The following is a 14,359-nucleotide window of genomic DNA, read 5'->3' on the forward strand; positions in this document are numbered from 1 at the left end:
AGAGAGCCTCAGTAAAGTTATCGAAAAATGTTATAGCCAAAAACACCTGAAAAGTGAGATAAAAAATTTGAAGTTAGGTTTGACAATCTGAAATTAAAAATTGGTGATATGCAGTTCATCATGAAATCTAATCATCGGAATAATTACAAAAAATAAAGAGTTATGCAATTTCATCATCTGCCTTCATCTCGAATGCCTGCACGCGAATCACTGTTAGGTCTCTCGAATGAAAAATTGCTTCAATTTTGGCATCGGGATAAAAGAAGTGATAAAATATATAGTTGGCTGTGGCAATGGGCTAAGTTAATGGGTTTTGAAAAGAACAAATACTAAAAATTAGTCCGTAGTTGTATACAAGATTAAGATGTACTCTGGAATCAAGGTCTAAAAAATTAGCAATTGTCAACTTTATCATGTCGTAAAATGAAAGATACTGCGAATATTCTTTATGAATCATTGGCAACCAAAGATGATTAAAACTGTGAACTAAAATGCTTGAACTAAAACTGTGACTCATAATGACCTGCTGATGTAAGCTTTTTGGGCTTGCTTGGAACTTAAATCAGTACACTGTAAAAAAGGTTTTGCGAAACAAAAAAGCTAGTGAATTGATTGATTATTTCTATAGTAAAGATTTCCGGGCTTTGGACCTATTTCTATAGTAAAGATCACCATCATGTATTCAAAAGAAATCAGTTGCTATTTTTCTTTATAAGTTTGCTCAATCAATAATAATGAAGCAACCTATATAGTGCATTGCTTGATTAAAAACTTCGGCTCATACTGACATACTGATCTAAATTACTCGATGTTTTTTAAAAAAATAAATCAGGATGCTGAAAGAGATCTGTTGTACGCATTCAGATGAAAGGAAATAGGGTTGCGTTGAATCAACCAAAATCTTATTTGTTCAGCACTCCCCCCCTCCCCCGATCAGTCAAACTATCCCAATCACTTAAAAAAATTCATATTTTAGTACTGTTTTACACTTTGGTTCTTATCTTGCAACATCCGTTCTTGCAACATATACATGTATACTTAGATTTTTTGTGAATTGAAATTTCAATCAGTTGAAACATGTTGTTTTGAAATAAAAAATTTTGTCGAAAACAAAAAAAAGGGTTTATCAACTGTCTCATCGATTGTAACCACACGCTTTTTGATTTGAGTTAATCAGTTTAATAGTTACCAGTATAACTTTTTTGGTGTTTACTTTACTACTTTCTATATGCAAATTATCGACTATTTATAAACACATTTCATAAAGATAGAACGAAGATTTTAATTAGAAGAAACACTAATTTTGCAATAAATAATCGCAGATTTTATACAAGGTTATATACAAGTTATGCAAAAGTTGAGGAATCCGGAATTTTTTGTTGAATCAACAAATAAATCTGTCTTCGTTACTTCATAATTTACAATTTTGCGGCATGCGTTTATAGTTTGCAGAATTCACTCACTATTATTTTATACATTACAATTCAGCGTAATCAACTTACTTTTTGTGCAATCCGGAACAACAACCTACATTCGTTCGTTGAGAAATCCGCAATAAAACTAATGTGCTGATAAATATAGGTTAGAAGTATTTGTGAGCAAAATCAACGGAAATTTTTCAAAATTCACAGTTGGATTTTGTTTAAAGACTTGTCTCTGGATTCCAGTGACATACAGACATCAAAGTGTGCGCCTATCCAGCGCACAGTTTGAATTCGTAATTTTTTTAGCAACATTTCTTCTCAAGTGACTGTAGCTCCCTTTAACGAATAAATCAAATCCATCCTTTAATTGAACTTTTTAAAGCATGAAACTTCTCTTTCGGGTTTCCAAGTAGCAAGTTTTTTTCAGCACAAAATTCATTTTTATGTAAAACGATTGCATTATACAGATTCTGAAGGTTTCAGACATAATCCATTGAAATTTGATACACTGAAAAATCCATTTTTTGGATATTTAAATCTTTTTTACACAATTTATTTAATTTATCTTAGCTGTAGGAAATTCTTATAATATCGGTTTTAGTGTCTAATTGGTATACATACAATCGATTTAATACTTATAGGAAGTCTGTATAAAATAGATTATAATCGATTTCAATCTTGGTGTTGTCAATGCGGGAACCTTCACCGCAGCAAGTCACATCAGAAATACAGCATAAATTTTAAACAAAAATAAAAATTTTCTCGTTTTTAGGCCCTTCTCGTTTTAAGTATGCTTAGCAACCGATTATTCAAGTTTCCCTTTGCTCTGTTTAGTTGCGACTGACGAGCTGACGTATCCCTACGAAGTGTGTCCGGACGAGGGCTGGAAGACGAGGGTCCTGCTAGTCCTCAAGATGCTCTACATCCTAATAGCCAATGTCATGCTTCTCAACGTCCTCATCGCTCTCTTCAGCTACAGATTCACGTAAGCAAAATAAACTGTAATGATTAGAGATATGGCGAGAGGAGTTTCTATGCTGATTTATAGTAGGCTAACAGTAATAGCAAAAAAGCACATCAATCGAGAATCACGATGACAACCGCTGCACTCCAAATGTCTCGAAGAGTGGTCGCCAGGCCACCTGATTTAACCTGATTTTACTGCGTTTCCATCATTTTAAGTTAGATAGAGGTATCCAATTTTGTTGACTACCAGTGGCGTGCGCAGAAGTTTTTCTAGGGGGGGGGGCGCTTTTTGCGGAAAATTTAGGTGAACTAATTTGATTTCCGAGCTCTCCAAAAACACTCTAAGGACCCTATATTGCTAAAAATTTTCTTCGCCGCATGCAATTTTTTTTTTCAGAAAAAGCAGCCGATTTTGGGCACTTTTTGGAAAACTTTGACCAAAAAATTGCGTATTTTTTTCGGCGCTCGCTCCCTCCTCAAAATTAATTATATTGGAGCCATAGGCGCCTTTAGAAAAAATTTGAAGTTGGTCAGCCAAAAAATGATGTCGTAAAGTTATACCAAAGGCGGGACTCTTTGGAAGAATTGGGCAACAAGAATTGAGGAAGAGTGGTAGCCCCCCTTGGCCCCCCATCGGAACGCAACTGTTTTTTACGTAGGAAAGTTTGATGAAACGAAAAATAGTATTTTAAAGAATACAAAGTTGGTACTGTTTTTCAATTTTTTCGAACAAACTTTCAAAGTTTTGCAATATTTTGGAGTATCAGAGCCCCTTTTAATGACTTTTTTCTATTTGCAAAGGCAGTTTTGAAAAGCAACCAATTTCTTTAATCTTTGCAGCAATATACACTGAAACGAGAAAGAAATCCATACGGAATTTGCGAATTATAGCGTCTAAGTTTCTGGCAATAAATAAGAGACTTTTGAAAACCAAAGTTGCTCCAAAAAATCTTTACTTAGAAAATTAATGCGAACATTTAGTTGCTCTACGTAATATAAACTTAAAATATTTCTGCTAAAATTTATTTGCTCCATGTAATCTATAGAGTTAAGTGTAATCTATCTAGTCTATAAAAAATTAATGCGAAAACTTATAATAGCTCCTTATAATCTATACTGAAAAATTAATGGGAAAACTTAAGTTGCTCCGGGTATTCTATACTTGAAAAATTAATGCAAAAAATTTAATTGCTCCATGTAATCTATATTTCAAAAGCTATTGCAAAAATTTCAGTTGCTTCATGTAAAAATTTCAAAAATTGTTTCAAAAATTTTAGTTGCTTCAGTTGCTTCATCTATAACCTAAAAAACTAATGCAAAAATTTTATTTGCTCCATGTAATCTAATTTGAAAAATTAATGGTAGAAATTTAGTAGCTCCTTGTAATCTATACTGAAAAATTAATGGGAAAACTTAAGTTGCTCCATGTATTCTATATTTGAAAAATTAATTAGAGAAATTTAATTGCTCTATGTAGTGTGTATTTCAAAATTAATGCAAATTTCAATTGCTTTATGTAGTCTATAATCAAAAAAACTAATGCAAAAAATTTAGTTGCTTCATGCACATTTAATCCGAAAACTGAAGTTACTCCATGTATTCTATACTTGAAAAATAATGCAAAAATTTTAGCAGCAATATGCAGTGAAACTAGAAGAAATCCACACACATTTTACAAATTATAGCGTCTAAATTTCTGGCAATAATTGAGACTCTTTCCAAAGCTCAAGTTGCTCCAAGTAAACTATATTTACAAAATTAATTCGAAAATTTTAGTTACTACATGTAATCTGTGCTTATTAAGTTAATGCAATCATTTTATTTGCTCCATGTAAACTATAACCTATAAAACGAATGCACAAATTTTAGTTGCTTCATGTAATCTATACTGAAAAAATATTGCGAAAACTTTAGTTGCTCCGTGTAATCTATACTGAACAAACTATTGCAAAATTTTTAGTTGCTCTATGTAATCTAAACTGAAAAAATTAATGCCAAAAATTTAGTTGTTCCATGTAATCTATACTTAAAAAGTTAATGCAAAAATTTTAGTTGCCCCATGCAATCTATACTTAGAAAATTATGCAAAAAATTTATTTGCTCCATGTAATCTATGATATAAAAAATTAATGCGAAATTTTTAGCTGCTCCATGTAATCAATACTTGAAAAACGAATGCGTAAACTTTAATTGCTCCATATAATCAATACTTGAAAAACTAATGCAAAAACTTCATTTGCTCCATGTACTCTATACTTGAAAAATTAAAGCAAAAGTTTTAGTTGCTCCATTTAATCGATACTTAAACAAGGATAGCTGGTTTCTGTGCAAATAGCACATAATGTGCCGACCAAATTTAAAAAAATAAAAACAAAAATTTACAAGTTGGTGTCGTCCTTTTTCTGCATGCTGTGATAAAAAAAGTCTAGGCAAAAATTAAAATTCAGGCATATTTCAGAATCATAGTAAAATGAGTCAATTGGAGAACAGTGTTTGAACAAAAACCGCTAGAAAAAACGAAACAAAAATAAAAGTAACTTAAAAATTTCATTTTTTAAAAAAAAGTTTTTTTTTGCTAAAATTTTTTCTGAGTTTTCAAATTTGATTCCCGAAGATGCGCTATAAACTCCAGAAACTACTTTTATTTGAATAAAACTAAGTTTTCATGGCTGAAATTAAGCTGAAATAAGCTATTGTGAGTATATACGGTCAACTTATTAGCTCGAAATTAGACCAAAAAACAAAAGTTTCAAACCGGTTTTTCTCGACGCTGTGAAAAAAATGTTTTAGTTTTTAATGTCGTTCAATTCTCGAGTAAAGGGCTTTAAAATGATATATAACTCAACCCAGTCCAATGATTATTTGTGGAACTTGATTAGGGTGGCAAAAAGCAAAAAAAAAACTAAAACACACCCGAATACAAAGTTTCTTCGAATTTTCAATGGTCGGAACAAAAATCAATGCGTTAACGTAATTCCTTGCGAGGCATGTATTGCAAATGGTTCTTTTATATTAACTGAGTTGTATATGTTCATTTGCCACAATATGTCCAATCTTATCCTCTTATCCTTTTTTAAAAAACCTCTTGACTTTTTGATGTGAAAGAGCCGAACTTTATCTCGATAACTGGTTGGTATGATTGGTTTAGGGAAATCCAAGAAATGTCTCAGGAGTATTGGAAGTACGCACGATTCCTCCTCACTGGGGGTAAGTACGTTTTTTATCTATTTCGTAGATTGATTACGTTTTTCTTTCAAATCTGACCAGTTTTTTGTTTGAGTTTTCAGATGAAATTAATTGTTCCGAAGTGAAATTTTGTGTTGAATCCTGCCGGTGGTTTAAGTTTACAACCGGACCAAGTGAACATTTTCACCCCTAATTAAATTTAGGAGGGAGATTGTTCATTTGGTTCAAAGTCAGATTTGAGTATAGTACATGCAGTAGTACATGCATTTGCCATTTAACTTTAGGCGAATTCGCCATTGAGTTTTAGGAGGCAGTTTATTCACTTGATCTATTTAGTGGGAGATTGTTCACTAGTGCCGTACCCTCTAATCATTTATATAGTTTAACCAATTTTCCATATCTCTTTTGGTGTTTTAACATTTACAGCACTTTTTTCAATGGGACCGACCCTTTAGCTATTGCGTACTGATTAACATGAAGCAGTTATTCTTGTACTCCTCTCAGTTTACGAATACAAACAAGCTTCCGCCACTTATATTAAGTGCGTTCGACAAAATTAACGATAGCATAAAAAAATCAAAGCGGAAATTCCATTTTCGCATGCTGATCAGCACGCATGCTAATCGCTACACCCCATGCTAATCGCATGCTAATCACTATGGTTTGCATGGTAGAAAAAAAATTAAACTTTATTAAAAGGATACTTTGCACTAGAGATACTTTTTCTCAGTCGTTTTTGTCAATTAACCTCTATTTTACGGTTTTCTAGAGAAAAAAAAAATTGGTGAAAAATCTCTTCCATACGTAGCACCATATATGTTGCGACGTATGATTTGCATGGTGAAAATTTTTGATATTTTACCAACAGCTTGCATAATGATGAGAAACCGTTTTATTACTATTTTACTCCGTTAAAAAGTTATTTTGAGGGTCTTCGAAACCAATGTATGGGCGAAGTATGATTAATCATTTTCCATGCAAATCCTGCATGGATGTGCATGGTTGCGCATTATCTTCTATGGTGGGCAGCCCGGGCCATTCTACAGATCCCCACAAATGACCGCGCATGATTGTTTTCTAATGGATTACTGCAACAAGCAAAATTCTTTTTTATGAATTAAAACTCTGAAGGGATCTCTTTAACTACCCCATTCCACATAAGCTTAAGCATTTATTTAGTTATTTGTGTGCTTATTCATTACTATAGGTGCAATAGGGACCACTTGGGGGATTGTTAAACAGATAACTTAAGATGTTATTTTTTCCAATTATCTTTTTTTTTGCAGAATATGCGAATAAAAGTGAGCTGCCGCCTCCCTTCAACATCATCCAACTGATCTATTACGTCATCAAGGCCATCGTCAAGAGAGAGATGCCCAGGTGGAAGTTTATCAAGCGAGAGCTGAAGGTAAAGCACGGTCACATTTTGAATACGGAAATATCTTTTAAAAAACCAATGTATTCTGAAGCGCTAGCACTAACCTTGAAGATTTAATGTTATGTAAATTCTTGTAACATATTATAATTGAATCAAGGTCACTGCAGAGTAGATTATTTATGCAGCTGAAAGACTCAGTCTATGGTTCTATGCAGCTACGAAGAAGCTGATAACAAAAGAGACAAAGTTCAGAGACTAATTCACCTATTTCTGAATATTACTTGTTTTACACATCAGATAGTTCCTCAGGTTTTCACATGGCGCTGTCAGCAGGATTCTTTGCACAGGACAAACGCACGGACATGGGTATACCGATATTCTTGGCTAGTCGAAACAGTTTTTTGATGGCGGTAATAGTGAAAGGAAACGTCAACCCGGAATTGCTTCTAGCGGATGAAAAAGAGGACTTATTGGATCTACCTTCTAGATTGGAAACCCCCTAGGGATGGCGAAGATGCTGGCGCAGCAGCAGCGAGGAAGCTCAGTTATGAAGTCGTGCCAGAGAATGAAGAACAAAAAGCTTAAGACCCGAAAGTCGGACACAACATCTATTACAACGCGGTTCAGAGTTAGATTGTTTTTAGTGTTGGCAACGGAAGGCAAAAAAAGATATTTACAAACACATTCACTTGTGGAGGTATCAAAAATTAAACTTAAAGATAACGTGATGGTGGCCAAGGACGGTTTCAAAAAAGTTGATTATGTGACTTAGGAAACGTATCAACTATTCCGTCATAGTCAGGAACAAAGTGAGACACTCGAAGCATTTTATGCAGCGCTATCTGTACAAGCAGCTAGGTTGGAAATAGGAACCTTGGATGATGATTTAATTCGGTACCTGTTCATCTCAAGAACGCGGAACACATCATTTCAGGGCAAACTGACATCGGAAATACTCACATCCTACGAGGTAATGAAAAGGGCTATAAAGCTCAAACATAGCAAACAGACTACACTTGTTTTTCAGAAAATTACCGCGGCGGTCAGTTCAGTGGCTTACAAAATCAAGCCAACTAATAAAAAGCCAGGAATTGATTATGGCTATAAGGAATTCGAATGAAGGAACCGAAGACAAAACAAACATAAATATTTTAAAGTATAAAAAGTACTCAAATATAAACAGAATCTTTAAAGAATTCAAGAAATACGACAGAGAAAAATCAATGCAACCGACATCTAAAAAATTGTCCTGTGATGAGAAAAATTTGCAACAACTGCAATGAACCTCATCGCCGTGCGAAAATGTACAGACCTTAGTGAGTAGGTGAGATAAAAGAAGAATCGGACAAATCAGAAGAAGAATGAAGTCTGATTTTAGATATACTTGAATCTTGTTTTGAATCTGAGTTTAAGTCTGTTTTGACAGGCATCTCGATTGGGAAAAGGAGTTCAAAAAACGTCAAGGAAAAAATGAAAAATCACCCAACCGAAAAGAATCAAACAAATCACGCAGCAAGTGGTGGTACAGAAAATCGAACTATTGCGAGATCTAAAATCCAACAAAAAGAAATCGCTAGAAGCGTTAGCTTGGATTGAGATACACGTAATTCAACTGACAGTAGATACTGGAAGCCCACGGTTGTTTCTAAACAGGGCTACGACAAAACAAATTATTGAAAACTCCAGGAAACCCAAAAATTTTTCAACTAGAAAAACGGTTCGTGGACTACAAAAAAAGCCAATTCTCATTAGAGCGCGTTGAAAACAGATTTACGCTCTGTGGACTGGGAAGTAAAAGAGCACTATTCTTGATAATCAAAAGGAGGACCAGATGCATAACGGGACTTACTGGACCTACAGGGACAATTGGTTGGTTCGACTACTCGAAGGACGGCTCTAAGAAAGATGTCTAAGTTTGGCTTCCTAAAGTGCGAGCAGTTGGAAGGTTGTTAAGAATTTTTTTAAAATTAAACAACTATTTGCTTGTCAGGGTAGATCAAAAAGTCACATAGTGACTTCAAAATTAGAATACTCCCTTTGCCTATTTGATTCTATGCTCCCTTTGAGGAGAATTTTGATACAAATTTAGGTATCTTTTCATCGCGCAGATTGCTATAACAAAGAAAATCCGAATAGAAGAAATTGCCAAAACCATACATAGGCAACTGTTCATAAACAAGTATTAGATACCCAACATCGCAAAAATCTTAGATTTTGAGAGTCAAACTAGTACTGAACAAAAGGCCCCGTTTGTTTTTTTACTGGACTTAAATCATGCTTTAAGTCAGCTGAAACTATTTGCAGTTACAGCAAAGCAATGCAGTTGCAGTTTAGACGTAAGTAATGCAATTGGCAACGGGAACCTACGAACTCTTAACAGATTTTTGTGGGTTGGTGGATATGCCGGCCGAAATTTTGAAAAAAAAATAAAAAGCGTCAAACCAACAGAAACTTTCATACCAGATGGTTTATGAATTGTCTAGAAAAGAGATGTTTTGGAGCATGAAAACTGAAAAACTAGTAAGTAAAGTTATGGAAAACATTACTGAGGAAAACCCAACTCTAAATAAAAGTGAAAAGAATTGGGGTTGAAACCAAAAGTGAGAAAAACCGAAACGATGTTGATTTAAGCCCACTGAGAACAACAAAAAATTCGAGTCTTTACCCAGTATAATATCCTGTTCTTGTTTAGAAGAAACTCGGAAAAAAGCAAAAATCATGAAATTACCGGGAAAAAAATTGAATGGGGCATAAACACAGAGCAATTTTTGAAAAAAAAATAAGGCGGCGGCAGCACACATCACCAGGAACAGCGTTGAGCGCGATGTGACAACAGGAAGTTTCCAGCAGGGAAGCCGGAAACCGATCCATAATGGCAGGACAAAACCAGGGCAATAAAGCACGAGCGGTCTATTCAGAGGCAGAATTGAGCCCGAAGTAACAACCGACAGCCGGGAAGCCCGAAACCAGTTGGATGCAGTAGGACAAGATCCGATTCTAATGATAGTAGTAGACCTGACAACAACAGAGTAAATGGAACGGGATTCACAAGAAGTTAGCCTAATCTAGTCAGAAAAGACGACTTGCAAGTTTTTGAACAGCTAGCGAAAAGGCGTATACAATCGTTCGAGACTGTCTGATCAAAGTCTACTAGCCAAGCTATTATCAGAAGACCCGTGGATGAACCGACCTGGACGAAGTGAGGAAAGGGAGGACAAGCAAGGGTTCCAGTTAACGGGAACGTATACGAAATCCCGCTGGAACCAGATAGCAGTAGTGGACGATTGCATCTTGGTGGATAATTGTCTGGCGGTCCCTGGTCGTGCGACCAGCGGTCCAAAAAACAAATCACAGAAGACAACCTGATCAGGAATCAGTGTTGGGAGTGTCAAAAAACTACTTGTGTTGTCAAGAGACATAAAAAATTTGGCAGAAAATGCTAACTGTCTGGAGGAGAACGCTAAATAAGGCATTCATAATGTAAGACCGCTGAACATCTAATCCAAAAAAATCCACTAAGCTTCTGTCACTGCCCACGCAGCCGGGTTAAGAACATCAACTATATTATGCTAGTTTCGTAAAAACACAAAAGGAAAAATACACATGTTGCTGGCAGTTGAATGATTTTCAATTTTTTCGTCGGTAAATGTTACTATTTGAACTAGTGGTAAGGCGGCTGTGGTTATTTTTCTAAGTATGATAAACCGATTCGTATTGCATATCGCAATCGATATAAATGGACCATTTTTCGGAGCTGAAAGGGAAAAAATTATAAACAAAACTTTGTACTAAACATAATATCGAAAAAAGTATTGTCCTGTTGGAGATCATAGAAGGCGCGGTCTTATTGCACGAACGATACAAACAGTTAAACAATTACTGGGAGTAATTTTACAAGAAAAAAAACTCGATTAAAATTTGCCTCACCGCAATTATTTGCGATCTCCGATGAATTAAACAAAAAACAGATATCGCCGTTCCGAGCACACTTTAGGAGATTCACCAAAAAATATATAAAAGAAATTTAGTGACAATTTTGTAGTTAGTTCCGTTCGTCTAGACAAAGAAAACTTGAAAAGATTGGCCGTGACGGCATCCCAGTTGAAGCAGATAATTGACCAGTCAGGAGAAAATGTGAAGATAGTCAGAAAATTGATATTGAGTACAGACCCCAGCCCGATGTTCAAGAAGCAACTACAAGCCGCGAGAGAAAAAGAGAGAATGAGAGTGTTGAATAACCTGCTCGGAGCGAACGCCAAGTTGAAGAAGGAGAGATGTGATGCGGCGATAAATGACATACGAAGAATTATCGACATGACGGGTAAATCAATTTCAAAGAGGTCAATTTAATCAAAAGCTGGAGTTTAGTGAGCTCGTGGGAGAAGACATTCATCGAAGATAAGGAAGAGAAACCATCGAAATCACCGAAGAAACTGCTTATCAAGGATGCAAAGAGGGAGAGAGGGAAGCCATTCCTTATTCCACTTGAAGGAAGAGTCACATCACATCGGAGACAGACTCAACCATCAGAATGACTGTGAGGCAGTCTACCAAAAAGTATCAAAGCCGAGGTGAAAAATAACCTATTAAACGACTGGACACAAGGGACTTGCGAACATCTAGGAGCATCCACATCAGGCAGATGCAAGTTCCCAAGCGAACGATTCTAAGAGAGCGCAGCGATTGTGACGTCGAAGAAACAGCAGCAGGGGTGGATTGCATCTCGCGATTCAGTGAGTTAGACCAGATACAGAGGGACCCAAATTGGTGGCGAGACCGAAAACACAGGAGGAAACACTCATGAAAAAAATGAGGACTAACAAATGAACAGCACACGAGGCGCGACGAGAGAAAGTTGCAACCGAAGTTCAAGAACATTAGAAAATGGGACTGAGAATCACCAGTGACAGGGACGACGAACAGGAGGCTTGGTCGGAGGATCAATCGAGCTCAACTCCAAAGAAAATCGTCGGAAAAGGAAAAAATCTACGAGTGCTTGACAAATCAACGGAACCTGAACAAAACTTTAGTCGCTTTCCAGAAACTTGACCTTTCGCCGTCTAAATGGGAGGATCTGGCTGATCAAGTGCTGAGTAGGGTAGTCCATAAAGTGAAGGTAAAGTTAAGAAAAAAACATCAACCGGCGCGCAAAAGGCGACGACAATTTCAACTGAAGCCTCAGAAGATTCCAGCATTGAAGATAGTGGGAATCGGAGAATTGAAAAGGAAGGAGCCAATACGGTTCGGAAATCCGATTAAGCATTCTGTCAAGGAAGTTCCAGCCGAAGTATTAACGGGGATCGACTCCTTAAAACTGCGTTAACAGCCAAGAGGGCGAAAATGGAATACTTCAAAACTCGTTCGGACCGTCCAATGGAAACCCGCTTGGGTGCAAGGACGACATCTATTCCGCACGCAGTTTGGATATGCTACTTTCGACCCAAGAGTATCATGGAACCCATGTTGCATAACTGAACCAGAGGAAGATAAGAGAAGAAGCAAAAAGTTAAAATGGCCAGGATTAGAAAGCAGAATTTCTCAAGTGATACTCAAATTAAGTGAAAATTTTTAATGTTATTGTAAAATTTATTTAACTTTCAGTAAAAAGTTTTCTGCCAATCTTGCCATGTGATACTGCGCTAGCAGTGAACTAGAAGATTTAATGTTATATGAATAATAAAGACATATTATATTTGTGTCAAGGTCACGGTAGACCATACTTTTTATGCAGCTGAAAAATTCACAAACAATATCTTGTCAGTTCAATTCAATAAAACCAATTTTGTTCATTATATAAAGCCGAAGAAGTACCATTTTATAGGCAAGTGAGAAACATCAAGTGCACAAATGGGAGGACCTCAGAGCGGCCGAGCTCCTCCGGAAACAAGCGAAAGAAGTAGAGGAGAATATCTCGAACAAGGTGGCACGAATAGAAAAACGACTCGGAAAACTGTCCAAGACCAGCCAGAACGTCGAGAACTCCTTGCGCAAAATGGGTGTGTTGCAGAAAAAACCGAGTGCAGATGAGAATTTCGATTCCGGGTCCAAAATAAAGCAGGTGTCCGAAGCAGCCGAAAGACCCAGCACAAAGCAGTTCGAGTCGGACTTGGCTTCTATCAAAACAACACTGGCTAGACTTGAAAGTTTGATGAATCAGAGTGTTAAACAGGCATCGGCCTCAGAAAGAGAGGCTCGGCCTGGCGGACTCCCGGACCAAACTAAAACAAAAACAGGTGTCAGAAGCAGCCAAAATTCCGAATACAAAACAGTTGGAGCAGGATTTGGTTTCATTCCAACTAACACTGACTAGACAGTTTGATGAAACAAACAACACTGCCTTGACTCGAAAGTTTGATGAACCAGAGTGTTAAACAGGCATCAGCCTCAAGAAGCTAGACTCGGCCCGGTCCCAAATAGAATCAATAATTAATCCTTCATCAAGCGCCGTGCTACTTCGTCCTTTAACTTAAGCTGATGTACAAATTGTAATCTAAATTTCTATTTTTTTCTGATAGAATTAGAATATCATGACTTGATATTGTTTTGAACTTCATACACAGAGCCAGTTTCGGATATACACAGACTGCCATTTGCCATATTACCCGATCAAATCTCAGATAGAAACTTCAATCAAAAGAAGCGGTTGCGAAAAATTTTCCGGCGCAAGCAGCTAATCCTTAATTTTTTGTAAGAGAAAGGTTAGGTCTTCGCGAAAATTTCGAAATCTCAAAAACTTGCAGTCTTATCATTTTTTTAGTAGAGAAACAACTAAGGTTTTAGGGAAAAGTCAAAACTTTGAAACTACGCATTTCGTCCAGTATCACTGTAACAAATTCAAAAAATAGTAAATATGTACCTCCAGGTTTAGCTGAGCCCTAGGTGTCCTCCATCGAGACATACGAAAATTTTGTTTCACCGGTTTCTTTCAACATTTTTCTTTTTGATTTTGCTTGTTCTTAATTGTGTGGTATCGCAAATGGTGCGAAGCTCCGCTTCGCCTATCTGGGAATTACTCCTACGTTTTGATTTTTACTAGTTTTGGCTTCGTATATATTTATTTTTCGCTTAAGAACTATATTCGGTTTAGTGAGCTAATTTGGGGTTAAATTAAAAAAAAACAGACGTTTTGGGCTTCATTCTGGATCGCACAAAATGCCAAATCTCTTAGAATAAAATTTAAAGTTCTTAAAAAAATTATATATTTTCGGTTTTATGGAGAATTATTTCTGTTTAGTCGGCTCAGTTGCCGCTTTTTGTTTATTTTTTGAAGTTTCATTAACTGACGTCGACTGTTTTAGGACGTTTTTTTCTGCAAAAAGAACATAATTCCAGACAATAATTCAAAAAATAGTAAATAAGTACCTCCAGCTTTAGCTGAGCCCTAGGTGTCCTTCATCGAGACATA

At 36.2% G+C, this 14,359-nt stretch overlaps 1 protein-coding gene across 1 annotated transcript in view; it reads left to right on the plus strand.

Annotated features, from left to right (window-relative positions):
* The window catches only part of LOC134845265 (transient receptor potential cation channel subfamily M member-like 2), a 65,212-nt gene extending 51,722 nt beyond the window's left edge, over positions 1–13,490 (plus strand). Inside the window, exons 19-22 of the mRNA XM_063862249.1 lie at positions 2,259–2,409; positions 5,539–5,597; positions 6,863–6,984; positions 12,776–13,490. Coding sequence (XP_063718319.1) covers positions 2,259–2,409; positions 5,539–5,597; positions 6,863–6,984; positions 12,776–13,264 — 821 coding nt within the window. The 3' untranslated portion in view covers positions 13,265–13,490. The remainder of the gene's footprint in view (positions 1–2,258; positions 2,410–5,538; positions 5,598–6,862; positions 6,985–12,775) is intronic.
* The last annotated feature ends 869 nt before the right edge of the window (positions 13,491–14,359 follow it).

This window comes from Symsagittifera roscoffensis, chromosome 1 (assembly GCF_963678635.1).
Source record: "Symsagittifera roscoffensis chromosome 1, txSymRosc1.1, whole genome shotgun sequence".
Classification (NCBI taxonomy): Eukaryota; Metazoa; Xenacoelomorpha; order Acoela; family Convolutidae; genus Symsagittifera; species Symsagittifera roscoffensis.